We start from the raw sequence: 25,409 nt of genomic DNA, 5'->3' as shown, positions 1-25,409 counted from the left end.
GAACAGCTCTGACTCCAGCTATCCTGTTAAATCACACAGAGACTTCAAATTGAATGTGAATTTCCCATTTGCTGAATCAAAAATTTTGCCATCATTTTCCTCTATCATTCTCTGAATTGTAATGAGACACAATGCCTGTAGTATTCTTTACCTCCCACAATTATGAAATGTTTTCCTCTTAGACGCACTGAAGAACTAAATGGTATGCAAGATATTTTGTTCAGTTTTGTAGAGAAGAAATCTGTATAAATTCCTTTATCTTCTGTCACTGGGACATGTTTGTCGCTCTACAATCAAATGTAATGCAAGCTGTCATCAGTTTTACTAAGAATAATAAGACAAAATGTAATGTGAATACATAAAAAGTGTTGTTGATAGCTTGTTTACAAAATTCAGGACTTTAATGCATATTCTGTTTTAGCGCAAAACCTATTAACATAATAAGAATACAGTCAGCCTCAAACAACCTGCTCTCCTCAGCTGTGCTTTTCTGAAGAAATCATACTTTCTCAGATGCCTGAATTTTTTCTCACACACAGTGCTCACTGTCTCTAGGCCCATGGATTTCTGAAGAATTTTGAAGGGTCCACTACAAAGAAAAAAGGATACTGCCCCAATTTCTTGTGTCAGATAGGTTTCTTTGATTAAAAGCTTGTAATGTGGAGACACATTATTTCATGATCCTCAAAATTCAGATTTGCATGTACAAACATGGTAATTAGATGCCATACATCTACAGTGACAAACTCATTCCCATTTTCCAAGTGCTGAGGGTCAAAATAACAGCATCAAGATCACTTTAAATATTCAATCTAAGCCCCACTTCAGGAAAGTAATTAAGCAAGTGATCTTGACCACACTTATTTAGTTCATTAGAGTATAAGAAAATGCTTCCAGGAAATTAGATATGAAATCTGTTGCAATTTACTAAATGAAATGTGTAAAAAAGGCACAAAAATATGTCCAAACTAAGTTAAAATTGTAGAGTATTAATTTTGTAGAACATTCATTATAGAAAATTAACTTTATTTCCTCGTTTGAAAGCAAATTTCCAAATCTTACCAGCATTGCGTCAAATCTGAAAATCTGCCCCATGGGAAGCATTTTGTAGCAAAAAATAGCATGAAATAATTCTCAAATACTGTGAATGGAGTATATTCTAAATCCAAAGTTTTACATTTAAGACAGCTTGTTTGTTCACTAACTTTGTCACAGTTTTCACTTTCAGTATGACATGATTTTTTCACAAAAACACAGTCATCTTTGATAAGTGTTAGGAATCTCTTTTTGCTGTGCTGTTTTACATCAGCTGCCAGTGTAGTCACACATTAATCACATTCACCGAATGCTGTTCAGAGCTCTTTTTTTCCAACCAGAATTACAGATTTCCTCACCAACATCCTTGGAGCGTCCTATAAGCATCACTCAACTTACTGTCACAGGAACCCTTCAACAGGATAGGTGTGGCAAGACAGAGTTTAAGAGTAAAGCTGTTTGTTAATTTGGAGTTTGCTATTTATGACTGAAGCTAATCAGCACTTCAGAAAGATCAGGTAGTGAATTCTCAAGTGAGAAGCTTCCTCAGCCTCCAGTGGCTCCTGGATGCAGTATATGCATTGCACACACTCTCTTAGGGATTTCAGCTGCCAGGGTAAAAGCTGGTAAGATTTTTCAAAGGCTTATGATGCGGTCAGCTTAGATTTTTTGTATAGGGCACCTTAAGCTATGTCCATGACAACATATGTCAGTCTCTGACAAATCTGTCTCTGACACATGAGAACGTAAGAGCTTTTCAACAGAAAGGACTGTGTAATGAAGTGTTAATATTCCTCTCCACTCAATCATGTTCCTAATTTAAAAAAAAAAAAATTAAAAAGTGTTAAATGGCCTTGATTACTGTAAACACTGAAAACTGTGCCCGTAATGCCAATGTTTATTACTTGCAATGGATTGTGTTGAACTGTTGCTGGCAATCACTGTGCATACCTTTTGTAGTATACAGTAGTTAACAGAGGCCTTTGAGCTCAACCAAATAACACTCAGGCAACACACTGACTTCAGCTGGTAAAATCAAATATCTCAGTATGTTATATATATTTGTCTTCGGTTTCGTATTCATATTTTTTCTCATGTTCACACAGTGAAGATTTAGAAAAATATATTCATGTCATATATTTTGACCAGTCAAATTGCACTGCTTCGATCCAGAGCTGCTGGAATTAAATGCAAAGGGGAATCGGAACACCATTTAGCTCAGATGTCAGATTCTGTGCCAACACTAACCCCAGAACAGATTTTCCAACCAGACCTTAAATTAGTCAGACACTGTGCCCTGGGACCACAGACTGATCTTTGCCTGCAGAAATGCACATCTTTAAGACAGAGCACGTATGAAATAGATTACACTTATCCACAGCTTTAACCACTACTAAACATCCTGTTCTGAATCAAATTACCTATATGTTATAATCAAACTAATAGCACAGATCTTGATACATTTTCAAGTAGCAAGTAAGTTACTCTGTATGTTGAAAACAAACCTAAAATAGCTATTGTACTTAGCAGATTTTCTTTTCTCGGGAATTCTGGGAACCTAATTGAATTCAGCAGTTATAATTTGTAGCTGTCTAAGCTCAAAAGTGAATGCAGGAAAAACAATGAGAAAAAAAGCATCACGGAGCATTAAGACTTCTGAGTCAATCTGAGGCTTTTTCAATTTATCTTCATGAGCCACAGCACTGTCACACTTGCTGGGATTTTTAATTTCGAATGAGAGTTTCATATTCTATTTGTGACCAACACATGAAATGTACATGAGAGATTTTAAGTGAGAAAGTACAATGGATCAATATATGAAATAGCAGGATTAAGTTAAACAAAGGAGACTAAGGAAGATCTAAACTTCTTCCATGTTATCCTCTTGTTAAGCAACAATTATTTTCCCTTCTTAACATCACTGAGCAAGAGTAGCCACAGATCATCTGGAGAAATGGGCTGGAGAGAAAGCAAACAAGTAGGGGCTTTGCTTTCAGCTGCCGGACTAGAGTGTGAAACAACAAGAAACAAAGACTGCAGGTTTAAAACAGCAGATGTCTATCAGGAGGAAAATATCTGGCGGACAATTAATTGGAGAGGAAATGGGAAGAAAGAAAAAAGATGAAAATACGTGTATCCTCACTGATTGTACTTTTTTCTTGTTTACACACTCTGCATCTCCCTTCCTCATATTGTCTTGTACAATTAGGGCAGCCCTTACATTATGGACAAGCCAAAGTGTGTTGATTTTCATAAAAATAGCAGTGGGCCTTTTACTTCAGCCAAGATAATAGTAGTACTGGCAAAGACCACATCTTGAGCAGGCTTTCTTTGCATTACTGATTCATTAGGCAAAGCACTAATTGAAAAAACAGCTAATAAATCACTGCTGCCTGTCAAATGGCAAGAGAAACCTGAAAAAAGAAAAACATCATGCAATCAACTTTAAACATGGAATAAAAACCCTTTTGCTGCTTGTCATTTTAAGTAGCGCTAGGATATTGCCAGTCCTATAATATTTTCCACTAATAAGCAATATGTGAAAAATTTCTTCTCACAGTCCTCTCTCTCTAGAGCATCTAGAGCAAAGAGAAGATTTAAATCCTTCCCTCAGTAAAACTCCAATATTTGTTGATTTCCTGTTGCCCTTAATAAATCACTCAGATTTTCATATGCTGACTTTGTATGAGGCGGTTAGCACTTACTTCGAATTGCTAGAATTTCCTATTGTGAATTCAGAAGTATTAATTTAATGCTTGAGCTATTTCATTATATTTTCTGGCTTGGTTCCCAATCATTTTCTTAGCATCCCATTACAACAAACATGGAAGCTCATGCTTAGCATTTTTATTTTGTGTCTATTTCAGGTCCCGTTAATTTTTTGTCATTCGGAACATATGAGTTCTTTTTAGTGGGGGTTAATATAGGATGTAACCATCGATAGCTGTTATGCTGATATTTTTCTATATTTTTTATTAGTGCCTTTAAAATAAAAGATGATGTTTGCAGATAACTCTAATGCTCTGTTATTTGATCAACAAAGCCCACAGCCCACAGCATCTCTACAGAAATGCGAATTTTTAAAGCACATCAGAATACTGGGTAAAATCAGGAAACAAATATAGAAACAAATGAAATGACTATGAAAATTTACACAGAAATCTAGCAACACAACAGGAAATTGAAGCCTTTTCTTTTTGCATCTATTCCTACATATTAAATATAAAATTATTCTGGTTCACTGAATGAAGTATGCAGTACAAATTGTCTGAAGAGCTGTTAAAAAAATATTTTGCAAGTAACACTTGAGTTCTCCAATGGGACCCTTCGTTTTCTGGGTGATTGAACAATTTTAATTTCCAGTTGTACCTTCAAATTTTGGCTTCTTAGAAATTACACAGTTAATTTTAACTTTTGCTAAGAAAACCATAACTTCTTTAATGGACCAAAACATGGTACAAGAAGATTTAGTATGGTCTACAATAAGCTTTTATGAGCAGTTGTGGAACAGCCTGTTCAACAAGGCAAATCTCCTTTTATGGGTATGAAAGAGATCCCTAAACAATAAATTATTACATATGTTTTTCAAGGCAAATACTTTTTTCTAAATCATCACGTAAATTAGTGATATTTTTTCTGTCACACCTTAGCAATATCCACTAGCAAGATTGCCTCAAAACTCATTATGCAATATTGGAAAATATTTTCAGTTTTTAAACAAATTTTGATTTGATCTATAAGACAAAGGTTACCTATAGTAAATCCAACAGCTTCTAAGGAAATTTAATTGCTGTGTAATAAGGGGTACGATTCATTCATGTAGGTCTAGAGGGAGTTGGACTAGCTTTGAAATTATTAACATACCTGTAAATGATCTAGCACTTGAGGTAAAATGTTCAACATGAAAGTTTATGAGTTATTCAGGGTAGCAAAGATGGTAACAATGGAGAATTATAGAAAACATTTACAAGAGCAAGTGACTGAAAAAAAATGGCTAATGACATTCAGTCTGGATAGTTGTAAAGTAATGTAAGAGCAGAAACAAAAAAAAGTAACCCTAATTTTACACATTAAACAATGAGAGGTAGTAATTATTACTCTGGAAATGTAGCTTGTAATTATAAGAAACACTTCTATAAAAATATATCCTTGGTTTATCTGTCAGCAGCAGTCCAATTATTGAGTCAGATTTCAACAATTCTTAGGAAATAATTGAAAAACAGAATAAATCAGCAGGCATTTGTGTCTTGCTTATGTTTATATCTCATCCTTTAGACTCAAAGAATCTACAATGACGCAAGAAGCCATAAACAAAGACAGGAGAGCATTTCCAAGTAAGAAATAAGCAAACAGACTGTGATTTCCAGACTGGAAATCAATCCATATAATTATGATTTGGAAAAAAGTAGAAAGGGTTAATTGTTCCCAAACAAAAGACCCAGGAAAGGAGTTGGGAGAGAAGTGGCTCAGAAATTAGATTAGCACAGGGCAAATTCAAAAGAAACAGCTGGAATATTTTCCCCACAATGTATCTATGAAACACTTTGAGGTAGATGTTGAATTTACACAGGTTCAGCAATGTGCTGGTAAAGTTTGTGGTAGAACAATCTATTAGTTGCAATTCAATACAGATGTGCTACCACTCATTCAAGAAGCCTTTGAATCACAGAAACCTCTGAAATCTGGGACTGTATTTGGGGAAAGCAGCATTTTATGTTCACCTTAGTCCTGGGTTCTTCACAGGCATACACTATGTGTCTCTCTTGGAGACATGCTGGATTGTGAAGACCTTGGATCACTCTTACATTCCTCTTTAGTAGTTTGGTCACTATTTGGTGAAGCTCTAGTATGTTCCTGCCTCTTTCCTTGCTTTCAGTGTTTGCCCTTCGGAAGATGAATAGTTCTTTTAGTAGGCTTTGCTTACATTCCCATGTAATGATATAATTCCCATATCTCTGTCTTACTGCCTTTTATACCATTCACCATTTATACTATTCATTCAAGGAGAAATACATCTCAAGTAGGCATGCATTTGTATTTACTCCATAGCTTACAACAAACACCACAAAGTAAGCCTAAAAGGATGTCGATGACAATTAGAATTCAGTCTTCTGAAATCAGCCCCAAAGCTGCTAAATCTGATAGGCTTTTACATAATTTATTATTTAACTAATATTTTACTCAACCCTTCAGAGAGATTTTCACTGCAAGAATTAATTCCACCACTCTTCAAATTCACTCAACTTCTACAGGATCCTATACACTATTTCTTGCAGGGATGTAGTCACTCTAACTCGTACCCCTCTAACATGCAGATTACACTGATAACAATAATGGAAGTCAGTGAAAAATATACTTCATTACTCTGAAGTGATCTGAAGTACCTGGATAATTTTCATTTTAGCAGATTGTCAGCTAATGTGAGAAATAACAGCAAGAGGCCACAAAAACATGTTTATCACTGTTATTTCTCTGGTAATTGAACATTAGATTATAGTCACATAAAGCCTCATGCAAACAACTTTATCTTCTTATTACCATTTCCTTTGTCATACTAGCTCTTCAAGAGGTCTTTGCTGTGCAAATGAAGCAACAAAGGTGTTTAGGGAAGGAAAGCCAATTCATCTGAAGGAAATCCTCGGGAAAACATTATACCATAATAGAAAATTCCTAGAAGCAGAATGAATTTAGCCTTACATTCAGTTGACTAAAAGCATGATCAATATGATTTTGTACTCCCTGTGCACTACTAGCCTTCTCTTATCAGGACAAGTAATAAAACAGAAAAGAAATCTCATTTGAATCCTGTTGATGTATCGTGTCTAAAGCCAGCAAGATCTCCCTTCCACTGAAGTGTTTCACAGCACCGGCTAAGAAGAGTGAGTGGAAATGAACTGCTACACTTACATCTTTCTCCTTCCAGCAAACTGTAAATGCAGATATGCATTTTCAGATCTGGCTTAAGGTTGGCAAGAGGGTTTCGAAGCTCCAGAAGGAGGATTAGGTTTTGGGAGGGAGTTGTTTTGTGGGCTTTCTTTACCCTTTAAAAAAAAAACCAAACAAATCTGTAAGTTGTGCTGTGGAGCCACAGCCTCATTTTTATACTCCTACATGCTGAGAGTTTTGCTGGAATAGAAAAAGAAATAGAGCTTTAAATGTGGTGGCTGGGAAGAAAAGCAAAATAAAATAAAAACGGAAGATAAGAACAAATGTGTTTCAGGAGAGTCCTGATTTTGCATTCTTCAGGGCCTAGCACAGCAGTTCATGCACAAATAGTGCCTGCACCAAAATTGCTTCAAAGTGAAAGATGTTAAGAGCTATAAAATTTTTGTAATTATTTTTAACCAGGAACCAATGTTAAGCTGATTAGCATTAATGTTTCTTTAGTTGCAGCAGAAGACTAATTATTATAGAGTAAACCACTCTCACAAAAGAACCTCCCTCCCCTCCAACCCCCTTCCCTCCCCCCCCCCCCAAAAAAAAAAAAAAAACCACAACATATAAACAGGACAAATTCAATTTCAGATGTTGTCTGAAGGAATGATTTTTAGGGTCTTTTGTTATTTTTCATTTCACTTCGATTTGGATGTTTTTCAGGATTTTTTTTTTTTCTGGTTTAGGGTTGTTCATTTGTTATGCTTTTTCAATACACAGGTGTGGGAGCCAGTCTTTCTTTGAATGGTGTCATGGATACTTTTGCTTACGGTCTTACTATTGTATTGCAGCTTTACAAAAATTATCTAGGTAAGGTATAAAATCTGGATATGAGTGAAATGAGATGATTACCTCCACATCCTCTGTGGGAGAGAGCACAACTGTAAGGCCAATCCCACAAAAGGTATTGGAAGCTGGACTGAAACCTTGAATCCCTCACAGGACTTAATATTCATAATGAGAAGTTTGACCTGTTCTGGCATCCAATTATACAAAACAATATATATAGTTTAATAAGTTATCATCAGAGAGAAGGAAATCAAAGCCAAGTATGATCTCATTCTTCCATATAGTGTATTAACCTATCAAAAGACTTAGAGTACTCTATCACTGAAGCAACTTAATAATTAAATGGAAGATGTCCGGTGCTTTATCACCCTTTGTGTCTGTACTTTGCTAAGGAGAGGAGCATTTGATAACTTTAGGAAAAAAATGAAATAAAATAAAGCAGCTAAACACTGATTAGGAGCTTTAATGCAAAAAAACAAAGCTTCCACAGAATGCAATCCCAGATCCAAAAGAATAATTTCTTCCATAGTACATTTTCAGGAGTTGAGTTTATTTTTAAACTTAGATAATGATACATCTTCCATATTGTACAGACTGTCTGCTTAACTGTCTATTATTGTAGCTTGAATATTAGTTACTTGAATACAAACAGCTAAATACATTGACAAAGATAAATGAAGCTCTAAAAGAAATTAATGAACATCTCCCATTGTGAATGAGTTTTTCTTCTGTGACTACACTCAGATTGTGTTAATATAAACTTTCAGGCACAATATATTCTCTCACGGTGGTGTTTTTTCATCTGCATGATAATTTTTTTACATAATTATATATGGATTCTTTAATTTGGAATGTCTTTTTCTGCAAATTGTTCACAGAACAGAAGTTTAGAATGACCAAACCTGACACTTACAATCATTTTGGTTGATACCTTATGTGGGAGTTTCACACAACTTTCTGCTTTTATGTGTCTTCTGTTATACAAATCAAATGAAACAGAAAGCTTTCTTGAGTCTTGAATGTATAAATTATTATGAATTCCAACCTACTACAACATGAGCAACAAGAAGATAGCACATCCCAATGGTACAGGACACGATCATCATGGGGAAACCTAACCTGAAACAACAATAAAAGAAAAATCAATAATAATAATACTATTAATAATAAAGCAGTGACAAAAGCATGGATGTATTGTGAGATTACGACAGGGAGTCTAATACTCAACCTTACTTTTCTATCTCTATCCTACTTAAGAGATTTGTGGAAATCAACATAATGTTGTTGATTTCAATGCGTCACTTTCAATTTACTTTGTCTCACAGGTAAAATAACAATTCTTAGAAGTTACACAACATTGGGATAGATCATCCAGTATCACCTAAGATCAGATGAGCAACCCTAGGATATCTACTAGGGTAGAAATTCTAATTTCTGACTTAATCTATGGCTCAAACTCCTTTTTTTTCCTTCTAAGCCGCCGTCACATAAAGATAGTATTTCTTTTCTGTGCTTATCATTAAGTTTTGAATCAAGAGCTGAACATTAATGAATGGTTGGAAATAAAGCCCAGACAGATGTATAAGCACTAAAACTGTGCTGTTCAGTTAAAAACAGCTCTTTGCTTTACATCACAGATTAAGCTGTTCAGACCACAGCCATTATATTTTACAGCTTTCTTTAGATTGACAAACACAGGCAGCAGAGATGGACAACTACAAGGGATGTTATGGAATTCACTGATTCTTACTCTGCTAGTTTTGTAGGTCTTCCACGTCTGTGAAAAGAAGGGAGTTCATTTTCTGAAACTTAAAAAATGTTGTTTTGTGGCACTGAAGGACTATGAAGAATCACTACTGTGATTACACCAATTTGTTTTATGTTACTAAAATTATAAGAACTTTGATGAGAAATGATCACGTGACAAATGAGACTCCTTATGTAATTTCTTTTGTTGAGTCCAGCCAAGATTTTCCATAAACCTCTTCAAAGTGTGGTAGTGCTCTCTGAAGTGCAGCCTTTGATTTATTCTCTTTCTTGAAGTAAGACTTACTTATTACATATGGATATATTAGCTGTGGTTTTGCTTGCTAGGAGCCTTTGAGAAAGTTCCAGGAGCCCATATATTGATGACAGGAGAACACCATTTTCTGAGCTTGAGTGTATGAATAACACCTTATTTTGGGAAAGCACAGCTAAAAGAGGCCTCTTGGGACATTTAATCTCTCCAACACTTCCTGAATATAGGAGAAAATTACATAAAATGAAAAGTAAATACCTCAGTGTCTCATTGTACTCTACCCCCTCCACCTCCTCCTACCTGCAGCTGCAATGTTGCTCTAAGCATTGTGATATTCAAAAGTCACATTTATTTTGTTGCTGTTTTGCTGAAAAACTGACTGAAGAAGGCATAGATGTGACCAACAGAACAAAGGAACTCATCATCATAGGTTTAAGTTACTGATAACAGAATTCATCTCAGTAACTCAGATCACACCCTACCCCCAGCCAGATACACAAAAATCAGTCCTAGCCTAGAAAGCTGACTGAACAATTAGGAAAACAGTACAATTCAAACATTCTGAAGCAAACGTTGGAATTACTTAGTGAAAAATAAGCTTTCCCACAACGCTAGCTGTTCTTGACTCACTATCAGAATGAAACTGAAATGTACTGTTAGAAATAGAGGCAAAAAGAGGAGGGAAAAAAAAAAAAAAGAAAGAAAAAAAAAAAGGAAACACCAGCAAGTTTGAAAATGTTAGAGGGACAAAACTGTCAGGGCTAAGAGATCATCTCATTTCTGATTCCTTGACATCCCTCTGAAAAGGCTGTCATCATCCTGTGTCCATGAACATGCATTTCCTGTCCCAGAAGGACAGTTCCAGTGCCTAGCTCAAGTGGATTTCTCCTATGTTTCTCTGGGATTTAGGACCTGGTGTGCCAAACTCTCCTGACTTTCTGGTAACAGGCATTATTTTTTGTATTCTAGCTTCAAAAGCATTAATGTTAAGCTGGTATATGGAATTGGGAAAGCAGAAAGGGAGAAGAGGAGAGAGAGAAGGGCTGGGTGTGTTCAAGTGGTGAAAGCTGAGAAGAATTGTTAAAAAGGCTCACAGGAATTTCACAGCATTCAAATATTCCCTCAGAAGTCTGAAATATATTTGGAAGTGCTCATTTCTTTTTTGTTTTGTTTTGTTTTGTTTTTTTCCAGATCAGCATGTGTAATTATGTTGCAAGTGTTAAAGTTTGACTATTTAGATCCTTGCTTTTGAGCAACTACTTGGAAAAAAAAAAAAAAGAGTCATTATTCAGATCTTTAACATTATTGTTTTTATTCAGTATTCACTAAAGCTGGTAACATTGCAAAACAGAAGAACAAGACCTATTTACATTGGAATTATTTTAGAAAAAACAAAACAAAACAAAAAATAAATGAATTTGATGGCTAGCCAATCGTTCTGAATCTTTCCTTCTTCATCTGAGCATGTTTGATTTCCAGTCCTCCCTAATCTCATTTACATAAAAATGTCCAGATAGGGCAAAAACAAAAGAAAAGGCAGCAATGGCTGTAGAAATAAAATAGCATGGCTATGAAATCTTCCTACATCCTTCAGTATATTTCATGAGTGCTCCCTGCAGCTGAATCCATATGACATACTGGTGAAGTGGAGACTGCTACAACTCTCACAAGAAAACAGTTGTTATTTGACAGAAAACAGAATTTTATTGACCTCACAGTTAGCAAGCAAAGAACTGGTACTGAGAGAAATGAGCATAGCACAGATCTTAATCTGTACTAATACAGCCTAACAAACCTCCCTGGGGAACACACAGCAGCACAGCAGTGAATGGCAACATAATGCCTTTATGAAGATTTGTGATGGGATGGAAAAATTCAAACAGTTTCTCAACCGCTAAAAAGAGAAGAGACTCAGCATGAAGGGCGTCCATGCAAGAAAATGGGTGGATTACGCAGGATCTCATACAGGCATGCAGGAGCTGTAATCATGCCCCTACTTTCACAGTGGGAGCCAAACTTGCAGCAAGAGCCACACACAGCCTGAATGGTTGTGGTTGCCATCATTTAGCATGGATGGTTGCATAGAGCCCAGCTATGAAACCATTACTCTTGTGACATGGACAATTTCCTCTCAACTTGAGGCCTGAATCTCAGGACCACTAGCCTGAGCAGAAATGTAATTGCATCAAATTCTATGTGGAATTTGTGCCAGGGAGAAAGGAGATGAAGATCACTCCATGAATATTAGTTACTGCAGAGACAGTCAATTACCCGTGTCACATCAGTGCCCAGCTGTGCTATTGCTCTACCTCAGGGGAAGACACAGCTCCTGTCTCAGGCTACATACAACATAATGTTTAGGTACCTACGTTTTCTTTAGTTACATCAAATGTAAGAGCACATTTTAATCAATGTAAAATTTACTTTCCACAAATGCTCATTTTCAGCATTCACCTTGAAGTGATAAAGTAGCACGTCAGTTTTGTTCCTGCCCAGGAGAAATGATCAGTAATGCTTGGTAGTTCTAAGATCTCCTTCTCAACACTTCATGTTAGTAAGAAACACTAGCCAGCATCTTCATCATGAAAATACATTTTTACAAGATCTTGTAAGGGCAGCACATCTGGTGTGACATTTCTATACACCATCTAAGGGAAGAGGGCAGACACATCCCACACTGGGCAGCTTTTTCACCCCTTGTGGCCATTGCAGACAGGGAGATACACAGCTCCTGAATAGGACAAAAGATTCACCCTAACTCTCTGAACTGTAGCCAGTTCAGGGAAAATGCACTTTTCACTGCTTCAGAGAGGAAGGGATTGGTAACAGGACCTAGCATTTCCCCCACTTTCTCCTCCTTCTCTTCTTACCAGAATTTTACACGCAAACCTGCAATCTAAACAAAAATCACACTGCTTAAATATACACAAGCAGATGTTAGTTCAGTGTGAGATACTAGGAACATTTCAAGCAGCAGCCCCAGGGAGTTGTCTTGGACAAAGTTTTGCTTATTAATAACTTCAGTGATCCAGTAGTGAAAAGCTTGCAAATCACCCCAGTGCAGGAGAAATGTCAGACTCTGTGGAGAACATAATTCAGCATGTTCTTGACAAATTAAAACGAGAATTTGGAATGTGTAAGGTGAAACTCTGTAAAGAAAAGTGTGAAGTATGCATTAGGAGAAATCAAACACAGGCACAGAAACCAGCAAGGAAAACGAAGCTTTTTCATGGTAATGATCTAGTTATTTTTGATCCAGCCTCATTGCAAGATTTCTGACCCTGTATTTAGAATAAAAGTAAACTGGTAGGTGATTATTTTGAGGATAAATCCCATTTATAATTAGTACCCACAGAGGTGAGCATTACAGTTTTCTTAGGTTAGAAGTTTATCCAATATAATTTCTAAATAACAACAGAGCCTTTGGGGTCAAAGTTGCATTTTCCTGAACAAACTGATCTCTTGCCATACCATGCAACTCTAGTTTGTGGCACTTTAAGAACCAGCAGGACCTACAAGGTATGAGACCAAAGTTGATCATCTTGTACTGCCTAATTTGAGGCATGACATATGAAACACTCTTACCCATAAAAACACCACCTACTGGCACCACCACCCTGACAGTTGTAACTACAGACAGCTAGCAACTTACACAGTCTGTATATCCTCTGGGTACCAGTGCAAAACCATGCCTGCAAGGAAGTGGGGAACATTCAGTCCTTACTGATTGGGAAAGCAAAAGCAAAAATCTCCCAGGATCAAACATTCGGCAGTGAAAGAATTCTGGAGGCAGCCAGCGGTATGAGTTAAAGCTAACTTCTATTCCGGCTTGCACGCACAGTTTAACACACAACTTAAATTATACTGATGAGGTTTACATCAGGCTTAAAATTTTGTTCTTCTCACTTCATATCAGTTCCAGTCTGTACGCTCTATAGAAGATACAACATTCTCACCCATCTACTTGCTTCCTTTATTCAACACAGTGCAGCACACCTGAAGCTTGCCATGTCATCTGAAAATATTTCACAAAGAACAAATGATGGATAATTCTCATAATTCCTGGAAATTATCTAATCACATGCAATGCCTTGCCCTAGAAATTTGCTATCATAAGTTCATTTTTGAAAGCACATATACACCTATGGAAGCGGCCTCAAGAATGAGACTCGGATGTGGGTATGATGAGAAGATATGTAAAGTTATTTCCAAATGACAGGGAAGTTACACCTTTTAATGAAGTTTCATAATTTTATCTGCAAAGTAACTTGAATTTCTTTCCAACAGTAGGGTAAAACTACAAAATTCATGTATCTTAATGAAAATGATATCTCATAACCCTCAGGAGTCAAACAAAAAATCAGCTAGTTAACAAAGTTATGCAGATCTTCATAAGTTATAGCCTAATGCAGTAAGCAGTAAGCAAATTCTTTTTCTGCATTTCAGCTAAGATCACACAGCATAGTGAAATACTTTTGGGGAAAAAAAAAAAGACAAAATTACCTTTATAAATCTAAGACATGATTGTGAATATGGTTGCTTCCTAATTTATTCAGTATTTTAGATTTATATAACATTATCTATAAGTTATTTCAACTAACAATCCTAGATGTAAAGCTAATTTTATTGTGATTTTTTGCTGTCACATTCTGGAGAGACATTCTCTAAGATTATGTTGATTTTTCATACTAATTTTTAAAAAATGCTTAGGATTTCATGAAAAACAATCCATTTTTACTAACTCTGCTTATTAATTCTTTAGCTTTTTTCTTTGGCTTTTGGAAGGAGTAGAAATTTAAAGGAAAATTTTTTAATTTCTTGACTTAGTCTCAAATCCACTAGGAATTCTGCTCTTTGTTAATTTCTTTGTTTTTATCATATCTATGGTCACTTTACTGTCATCTATTTCTTCTTTCCTTGCAGTGCAGACTGCCTTATGCCCTGCCCGTCATTTTGGTTGCCAACCGTTCCATTACTCCAAGTCTTTGACGTACTGATCCACTCCAAGGGAAAAGGGAAGTATAGCCTTTACTGTTATTTTCTATGCTTAAAACAAAACAAAACAAAAAACTAAGAATATTTATTTCATGCCCCTGACCGCTTCAATTCTGACACGTTTGTAGTAGGCAACTGCAAGACCCCCCCAACGGGATGTGACGCGATAGGACCTCCCCAGCTCTCTGATTGATGTGTGGCACGTGCTTTAGGGGCGTAGAAGAGGCACATAAGGTATATAAGCTAGAGTTCACATGTAATAAATGCCATTTTGCTGTTCATCACATTGGTATATACGTGCAGTTATTTGGTCCTGACCTGGTTAGGGTTAGTAGCATAGGAGGCAATGAAACACACGTTTTCGCTCAAAAAACAGGTGGCTAAAACTGCCAGTGAGCATTAATGCAACATTAAATTGCTGTGAAATTCACATAGTCTAGAATTACATAAAAATTACCGTGTTCTTACCTACTAGTTACCACACACAGGTGTTACTGTGTAATTGAAATCACAGAACAAAACCTATAATCCTGTTTTCTTCTGATTGTTAAAATTATTATAATTTCTTGTGATATTTTATCTGCTTTGAGTCTATGCCAAGATTATCCATAGAGTCACTGAAAGAAGTTCAACTGAAATAAGGAAAATCACATCCCGAATAAGAAAACCTGAAGGTATTAAGTTTTGCCTCTTACAGTCTAGAAGATCTAGAAGCAACGTTTGCTGTAACCCTGACTACTAGGTGCAGAACAAATATTAGTCCTTCCTTCCTTGACCTTCCAAACTTCTGGCTGCCTAAATTAAAAACTGCATTCATTGCAAAAATGAAATTAATTGGTCTGCCAGCTCCACCTGGAAGATTCAAATCACTATTAATATTTACTGCAGAATCTGTTTAGGTCTCTGTGTTACAAATGGGATAAAATGCAGGGCTGTTAGAACAAGGGACTATGGTAACTATCCAAAAGTTTTTCATACATGGAAAGCTAGCAACCCCTATGAGATATAACAAAAGAAAATGGAAAACATGTTAATTCAAGCTAAAAATAATAATAATAATAATAATAATAAAATAATTGAATGTTACTAGAGAGAGAGAGAGACATTAGCTGTTAGAAGACAACAGCATCTAGGTCTTCTATTAGAACCTAACATAAAACTCCAATAGGAATCAGTGAAGCTGCAAACACCTAGGAAAGAATATAAGCTCCAATACAGAAACAAACCTGAAAACACAGAACATTTTACAAGGGAAAAGCAACATAGCCCTCACAAAACTCCTCAAGTTAATTTTCTAACCTTTCTACTATTCCTTTAGATTAGCATACAATTTAGCAGTGGTGTGAAGTGCTCAAAACCTCATGTCTAGGAGACAACAGGAATGAAACAGGAACTTTTAGCATTTATCTTTAGGGACTCAGTGGCCAGCAGAAATACCCCACATTTAAAAGAGGAAAAAAAAAGACTTTGGACAAGCTCATTAGTACCACAATATGTAAAGGAAGCTAGACTCAGACATATGTGCACATTGAGATGAGTTTTACTAATCCACAGAGCACATATAATCTGGTTACTTTGCTCTATAAATCAGGCCTTAGAATAATTACATTACAGAAAGAAGCATATGCAAGCCAATGTTTGAAAAAATCTCTTAACTTTAAATCACTTGTTTAAGAATAGGAATAACCTCGTTACTAATTCAGAAAACGTAAATAAGTGCTGTTCTGGATTAGGTGTCAAATAGCTAAATCAAGTGATCCCCACTCCGCAGATACAGACTCTCCTCTGGAAGAAATCCAACAGCCAACATAACAGTAGGATGGTATGGATTCTCAGGTTTGTTCAACTTGGTAGAACCCATGCAAGTTTGGGCTTTTTTTCTACTGATGTGCCCTATGGCATGAAATACTCGTCAGGGTCCCCAGCAGAAAACCTGCAGCTTCAAGTAAAACTTTAGTAACTCTTAACATGATACAATTATCCAAAGCAACTAGCAAGATTTTCCCAAGTTTACTACCACTTGCTTTCTATTTGACTATCAATATCCAGGCCAAACCAACCATGTTTAAACATCTCAGGCATATTCTTTCCTCAAGAAGACTTACATTAGCCTCCTGACAAGATAAGGGCCAAAATCATAGAGAACAGAAGATACTCCTGCACTGAGGAGGGCCAACTGACATTTTCCTTCAGTAAGGAAGGAAACTATACCAGTAATTACTTAAAAGAATGTATAGGGTGATCGTGACAGCCTAACATATCCAATTTATGCAGCAGAAATTATCACATACTAGTCTTATCTTACAAGTGGGCTGGTATTTCCTTAGTGTCCAGAAGAAAGCACATTAGTACAAGATGTTGGCATGCAGAGGGGCTGATCAAATCCACACTTTTGTAAACAGAAAGAAGCCTTTACAAAATCAAGATATGACCACCAGACTTCATTCATGCAAGGAAATTTTAGATTCTGACCTCCAGTACCATTAAATCTTTAAACAACTAATTAGAGTGGTTGACTTTCAGTGTTGTTAGATCTCTTGAACTATTTAAAAAAAAAAAAAAAAAAAAAAAAAAGCAACTATTGTTTTGCTTTGCTCTTTAAAAAAATGGAAAAGAACTTTTGTGTGCTAGTAACTTCAACAATATCTGTATATAACTTTGACCATCAGTACTATATCACAATGTCCAGAAATAATATCCTGAGAAAATAAATGTTGCCAATACAACATGACTTAGGTTACACTAGTTGCTTTTTCTATTTCCAGTTAATTAACTGAATAGAGTGGAATTATTTGGACATATCTTTCCTCTTTTTAATTCATATTTTTACATTCAAGGAAAAATTAGTTTAATTCACTGCTGTTTTACCTTGTTTTACCACAGAAAACAGAAGAAAGATACAGCAGAGTGAAAGTAAAAACATGTACAATTACTGTGTTTGTCATCGTATTCTTTATCATACAAAAGGCCTGCATCATACAAAGGTCCCTCAAGCACTTTTGCTAGAGATCTTTGTATGTAAACAACTTTCCTGGAGTTTTAATATAGCTAAAATCTACATAACTCTATAAAACCTAAATTGATTTATACCTACCACTATATCAATAATTCTGCCTGTATATTCCATAAAAAGAGTGTATTTTCTCTTTTTCATCAATAGATGTTTCTCAAAAAATACCACATACACAAGGTTAAATCTCCAGTGCAAGCTATCAAAACTATGGAAGTTTACATTCAAAGTAATAACTCCATTCTTTGCCAGGTAGTGTTGTTATGATTATATATGCTGAGTGACATCATATACTGCATTTTGGCAAAAACAGTACACCACTGACTGGATTTTTTTCATCTTTCATCTGAGGATTTTTTTTTCTCATTTTTTCTTATTTTTCTCAATGTTGCATACTTGCTCTTATTTCTAAACTTCGTGCTCCAAAGAGACCAAGCCATTTATTTTTACTGGCTGCAAGGGTGCAGCTGGACAAATGTTTACCAGTGCACTAAACTGAGCTGAAATAAATTTTGCAAATTTAAATTTGCACACATTCTTGAAAATTCTCAGTTAAATTTTAATAGTTTCAGTTCACATGAGTTCATGGTCCACTAATGTTGATATTAAAGAGAAAAACTGTCAAGAACATCTGAGTACCTAAATATCCACTAAAGGTCCATACATTGGTGCTTTAACATGAAAGGTACTACAGGCAGACGAGTCTTTCTATTCATTAAGTGTAAGGGGAACACATTCTATATAGACAGACTAGTTCCCTTCTTGCTTGCTAAGAACTACAACACAAGATTAACTCTGGTGTAAAGATTCATGATGCACTATCAGTAATTTCTTGAATTTATCACAGCTTCACATCACCCTCAGATGGACCATTATCTTTTAGAAATGTATTTTTTCTCTACATCCACCAGATTGACCCCAAAACAAGTTTGATCCTTAATTCATTGCTTTTGACTTTGGTATGAAAGCTTCACATCATTCTAAAGCCTAAGGAACAGAATTATATGAAACTGACTCAGCTCATTACAAAACCCATACTTATTCCTCTACTATGAATCTATCCAGTGAAGCAAAGCTGTGAGTTTCAAGGTAAGAAGATTAATATCACCACAGACAACTAGAAGAGAAAAAAATCAATGAACTACATCTTCTGCAACAGTATTTTAAGAGACTTAGGTACAGATTATAGTATAAATAGAAAACCTTGATATTGCTGGTAGTGAATTGTTTTCATGAAATGTTTGAAAGGTTCTGATATGCACATTCAACTAATGGACTAATACAAAACAAGTGAGATTCACACTGCAAAAATGAATGTGTTAGGACTGCTAAAATAGGTTTTGCAATATTTAGTTGTCGCTTCTGTTTTTTGAAACATTCAGTGTAACAGAAAATCTTTGACAATGATATGCTTCTGAGAAAGTAAATAAGAGGCTTACCTAAATTTATGACAGAACAACTTTCTATGTTCCAGACTTCTTTGATACACAGAGCAGCGTTTTGTCTATTATTGAAATAGTATACCTACCACAAGATGTGTGTATTACTTTATTTTTATTTTCCCAAAAAGTAGGTCTTAGTCACTATCAGTTTAAAATTAATATTGTTAAATAACCATTGCCATTTTAGCCTTTCTAACCGCTACATACAAACTTAAAATTTCACTGTTCCTATTTAAGTAACTTCTTCCACTGCAGCTGAACAACCGCAAGTGTTGACCAGGAAATTGTTATTCAAGTGATATACAAATGTAATGTTGCTTAGATTAATGTATGCCTTGCTCAATGCCCCTGAGTGCAGGCATCATAATAATTTTAGGTTACCAAAAACGACTACTAAGTTAAAGTAATAAAAAAAAAAACAAAAAATATAGTAAATACAACCACATTTTTTATGTAAGAAATAATGGCTTTCACAAGAAAATAAAGCTATATTTACTACCCTGAGAATAGTACATATACTACACAACTACTTTGAGTTGTTCTTATTTCAAATGCCTTATAATGAAGATAATACAAATATTACATCTTTCTTTCATCAGACCATCTTACTATACACAAGGGGAGATTGACCTCTTATTTAGTAACAGTTATTAGTGAACAGTTATTTCACTAATACTCTTCTTATAATCACTCTCATATTAGGCTGCACTTGCTCCCTTCTCCAACTCCCCTCTTCCACGAATTCACTTATCTTCAATTTAAGACAGTTTGGCAGAACATGACTTTTTTTCTGCTGTTTGTGAGCTCAAACCCCATTCCTGGGCATACAGCTCATACTCTCTGCTCACTCCTGGGGAGGATGTTGGCCTCACACCAACCCATAAAGCCCTTAGTTCGACAGTAGTCAGAAAAGCCAGGAGTGGCGCTAATCATCCAAGAAACACCCAAGAGGATTTGGAGATTTGCTTCTCCATATAGGGAAAGTCAGAATCAGGTAAGAAAGGAGATTTTAAGTCCAGTCTCAATGCACAGTGCTCTAATTTCAGGGAGTAGTAGGGTGACTGATCAGCTACTTGTTTCTTTAAAATCCGAAGATGGAAGCAATCAATTTACGTTTAATTCAAATGAACTATAAGCAGATGAACAAAACACTCTAGCCAAACCATCTTACTTCTATTACTACAACATCTGTTCCTTCATACAGAAGTTTTTGGCTGCAGTCCCTCCTCGTTAATCATTCCTCTCTGCATCTTGCTGAATTTGAGTGCTGCCTCTGCTTTTCATTACCCAATATGTTTGTTTTGTCTATTGATCCTATCTTTAACACTACACACCCCTTCATGTCCTTAACCACAGTTATCCTTAAAAAGCTAATATATGGTAAAAAGTTATGCATTGGGGATACATTTATACAAGCCTAAATCTGAGCTACCAGTCTTTCTAGAACACAGTTTGCCTTCCGTTACGTTTCTATATTAGGATGAAATGAATTAGTGTCCAAAACTTATTTCTCTCTACTGAATCTTATGAGAGCCAGGAACAATTAGTTTAAATAAAGATCTCAATGCTGTAGAATGGAAATGTGAGGTGAGATCAGTCTCATTCTTACTGTCAAGCAGGTCTGTGAACATTGGGAAGTAATGAAGCCTAACTTCCTACCAATTTATGTCTAACAAATTTGTGTTAACTTTGATTGACTTTCCTTATAAGAGCTGGAAAGCTTCAACCAAAACTTTCTTCCATAAGTTAATATGATGTTCTCCTACAGGGTTTTATTCATTGTGTAAACTGTGGGCTCTGACTAAACTTTTCCTCAGTGGAATACTAATAAAGTTTATTTTCCTCTTCCCAGCCACCAACTTTGATGGCATTTCAGGAATGTTAATTATATTTCAGAAATTAAGCTCCCTTTCCCCACAGTCCTCTCCCCTGTCAAACCTGTTTGAAGTTGATAAGCACATTCAGAAGTTACTATGTGGGAGACACACAGACACATTCACAGCAGTATGATTACACAGGAAAGAATATGAAAAGTTAGGGTGTGATGAAAAGAATGGAACAAAAGGCTTTTCAAATGTGTTTGTTTGTTTTTTTTTTTTTTTACGAGACCTACTTGTAACAAGTAGCTAACTGATCACGAGATGTGCCAAACGGTTTCTATGTTAAACTCAAGAATGGTTAGAGAATCCACCTTTAGATGTGCATATATTACATAATTCTAGTCTCCAGCTTCTCAGAATGCTTATAGACATGGGAACATAATGGTGAAGAGAAAGAATCATGAAGTTAAAAGTGAGCATGAATTAGAATGCATTTTTATCTGAAATTTCATGCAATCCCTAAGGAAATAATTTAAACATAAGTCTAAAATAGTAGTTAAGCTATCAAAAAAGAGAAATGATCACAGATCAATTGCAAATTTCAAAGCTGTTGACACACCCACAAAATACAGCTCAGAATTTAATAATAGAAAAGTGAAGTTTCATTTACCAAAATTTTGTAAAGTAACTGCATGAATCAATTAACAATCTCTAATAAACAATCTCTAATGAAATCCAAATACAAGGAGCATTTTAACCAGTATACTACTGAGGCATATACCTGCTGAACATGAAAACATTACCAGAATAGGGGATAGTTTGTTACTATTACTCCAAGGGATAGTACTTCTTCATGCAGTTTGTATTCAGAAGCTACACATTCTAAATACTGACTATTGCTCAGAAATCTCACAAATCCCATTTTCTTCCAGCAGTGTACCTTACCTATGAAAAGTCTAGGTATTACAATGAAAAATATCTGCCAAAGAACAAAACAAAACAAAACAAAAAAAAGCCAACCTGCTTGTATGCCTTGATTGAAAACATTAAAATAAGAAAAAAGCATTTTTACTTTTTTTCCAAATGCAACTACATCATTAGTTTGCACCAAACATAGCATGCCCTAGTAGTTAAAATGGAAATAAACTTGCACCAATGTCACAGAAGCAATTTATTTAATGATTAGCTTCGGCATGTATTTAGTATTAAAATTCTTCTGTGCATTGACACACTAATTACTAGTACTTCAGACTATATGATTAAATATACTTTGTGCCCAAAGAATACACTCACTAGATTTTCGGTACAATAATCAAAACATGATAATCTTAGAAACCATTTAAGTGAGGAGAAGTTGTACAATGCCAGAAAACAAAATTCAGTGTAAGTATATGAAGTGACTTTGTGATTTTGTGACAAGCAGATTTTGAATGTTGGTGTATTAGGGATAAAACCTTTTCTTGACATGCATGGATACACATTTTTGGCTGGGAAAGGAAATTAATTTACCCTATAAGCCAAAAGGCCTTGCAAGGGCAATGTGGAAGATATATATTACTTGCTTCCTATTTCTCTTTGTGAAGAGAATAAATTCTGTGAATTATTTGCAGCATTTGTTGGTGTCAGCTCTACATTCTAACGCAAATCATGTAGCTCTCTTCTATGCTAGTATATATAAGTGTTTCTAGAAATAGGATTATCCTCAACTAAGCCATAATGCAAACTTCTATAGTCAAGCACAGATTTAATTTCAGGCATCAGCTTGACCCTCAACCTGTTTCCTTTTTCCCTTCCATCAGAGACATAAACTTTATAAATACTTCATATAACTAAAGCATTTCATTCTACTGCCAAGAAAATAATTCTCATCAAAAAGCATTCTCCCAACTTCTTATGAGAATCCAGAAGCAATGTCTTTTACTTGTTCTCCCATTTCTTCTTCTTGACTTGGTTGCCTGTATTCCAGGTTTGGATGTTGATGAGAGTTTCATCTAGCTCCCCACAAATCTCTCTTCTAATGTGCTTTAAAAGGTACTTCATAGCATTGTCTCTTGCTAAGGAGATGCTGTCCTTGATCCTCTTGTTCCTCTTCCACTGCCTCTCATATCTGATAAATTTCACCACAGACTACATACAACTCAGCAGTGTTCCCTGTGCTAAAAATTCACTAATCTCAATCCTTCTGATTAAACTAACTGTAATTTTTTTAAAATTAGTTTAGTGCAGTACTTTGCCACGCAGTTACTGATCTCCAATGAGGAGTTTACTCTGAATGGTAGCCCAGCACACTCCTCATTTTCTCCCTGTAAATCTTCTCCTTCGCTTCCTTTCTTCATAACACTTCAATTGTACACTTTACCTTCACCTATCATTTTAGTTAGTTTGGATTCCCATCTCCTCACATCCAACCTGCACCTAAAACTCTTGCAGATTACCTCTGCATAAGTAACTATTTGCATAACTAACATGCTCACCTAGGGCTCTCTCATGTCAGTTTCTCCACATCCTTTCCTCAGGCCTCAAGAACAGAACAAACAGTTCAACGATTTCAAAATCCGCTTTACATATTCCCAATAGATTTATTTTGCATAAAGCAGAAGCTTTTTTAATTTTCATAGACTATCAAGGCCTATTCTTCCTCATTAATTATCTGTTTACTAAAAGCAAAACATTTCCAGCTGTGTCCTGGTGTCAGGCCTCATCACCATTGGTCATATTTTTTATTTATTACTCCTGTAGTCCTTCCCAACACTAGTAGGAATCCTCTACAATTCTCTGTAAAGTTACCTTCCAAGTAAGCCTCATTCCATTTTGTCTTGACACAATGCCATTACTTACCCATACTAAGTAGGTTTTTTCCTTGATTGTATCAATCCACAGTCCACAGCATCACTTATTATGGTAGTCTTCGGGACTGATAGATAACTCTTAGAATCTAGGGAACTGAAGCTCTGTTACATTAATTTATATGCCTGCATCTTCCTTCAGAATGAATTTTTCCCTGAATTACATTTAAAATAAATGAAAATAGAATGAGAGGGAAAAAAAAGAGAAAAACAAAAAAAGGTAGTATCAGCAACCAACAGGTACTAGAATAACCAAGTGATTTCTGTCCCAAAGCTAGACGAATGTCCTGAGAGTAATTTAGTGTTTCATAACCAGACTTGTAAACATCTGCAAGTAAGACAAAACTCCATCTGGCAGAAGACAATTTCTTGCATTACACTTCTTGTATTGCCTCCCAGGTCATGTTAAATTACTGAAACTTGTCATAAATTCTACACATAGTCCAACAGTCTTCATTGAGAGCACACAGTCTAAATATTTCTGAAGTGCAAAAGACAGACTGTTTTTGCTGGTGTTTGGCTCCACGTAATTTCTGCTGGATATACATTACCTAAAACGTGTCAAATCATTCATTTGGCAGAAAAAAAAAACAGCTTTCCTGGTTTTTCACATTTTAAAATAGTTGCCATAAAAGAAAGATTTTTGAACTTATTAAGACAGCTTGCTTTTGCTGTATATAATCATAACAGCAAAACTTTGAAATCGAAAAAGCCTGACTTCAAAACACATGAACCACCAATAGTCACTCCTGGTGGCAGGATATCCAGCATATTTTGCTTTTCAGGTGCTTCTGCAGATTGATTATGAATACACTCCTACACATTATGAGATCCTAAACATCTACATGACACTGATACAGTCACCTGCTATATTCAGCAGTGTGGAATTCAACACTAGATTTAGCAAACAAAACCAAGGAGCGTCATGCGTAGCTATCTCTGAAGAAGGATGACTGCAGCAGAGGACAAGAAGTTCCATGGTATGGTTTGATATGGTTATGATCGCTCACAGTTTAGCTCTCCAAGACAAATGAGGGGACTCAAAACCAATAGCATTACAAAAACTAAATCCATGAGTAGATTTAACCACTCAGAAGTACAGGGAATTTTGTCATGCCATACTGTCTCAAACTCAGCAGATCAACCTCCTTTTACACGGCCAGCACAAGTACAGGGCTAGAGCACATAATTTACAATCCGAACGCAGACCAAGTCTATAATGCCTGTGTGACCCATGGGACGATAAGCATTTAAACTTCTGTGACATGCCCATGGGATCACAATGCCATCTCCCAGTGTCACATGATAATATTGCAGCCAGGCTCCTGTCATTTTGACTACATAACACTTTTCTAATGTCCATGTCGAAAATGAAGTATCTCTCCTCATCTGCAGCAGAACACATGAGGTTCCATGCTCTAGTCATGTTTTCCTCTGGGCCACTGCCTCTCCAAGACAAAGCAGGGACACAAATTCAGTTGCATCACAAACATTCCTTTCATCCTGTCCATTTCAGCA

At 35.8% G+C, this 25,409-nt stretch overlaps 1 protein-coding gene across 1 annotated transcript in view; it reads right to left on the bottom strand.

Annotated features, from left to right (window-relative positions):
- Positions 1-8,789: 8,789 nt before the first annotated feature.
- The window catches only part of OCA2 (OCA2 melanosomal transmembrane protein), a 232,421-nt gene continuing 215,801 nt past the window's right edge, over positions 8,790-25,409 (bottom strand). The window contains exon 23 of the mRNA XM_042810547.1: positions 8,790-8,877. Coding sequence (XP_042666481.1) covers positions 8,790-8,877 — 88 coding nt within the window. The remainder of the gene's footprint in view (positions 8,878-25,409) is intronic.

The sequence above is a fragment of the Centrocercus urophasianus genome, unplaced genomic scaffold, assembly GCF_019232065.1.
Source record: "Centrocercus urophasianus isolate 14NV4802_14NV808 unplaced genomic scaffold, USGS_Curo_1.0 seq_12, whole genome shotgun sequence".
NCBI classification, from domain to species: Eukaryota; Metazoa; Chordata; class Aves; order Galliformes; family Phasianidae; genus Centrocercus; species Centrocercus urophasianus.
The sequence above is the reverse complement of the archived record's forward strand: the minus strand, read 5'-3'. Positions and strand labels throughout refer to the sequence as shown.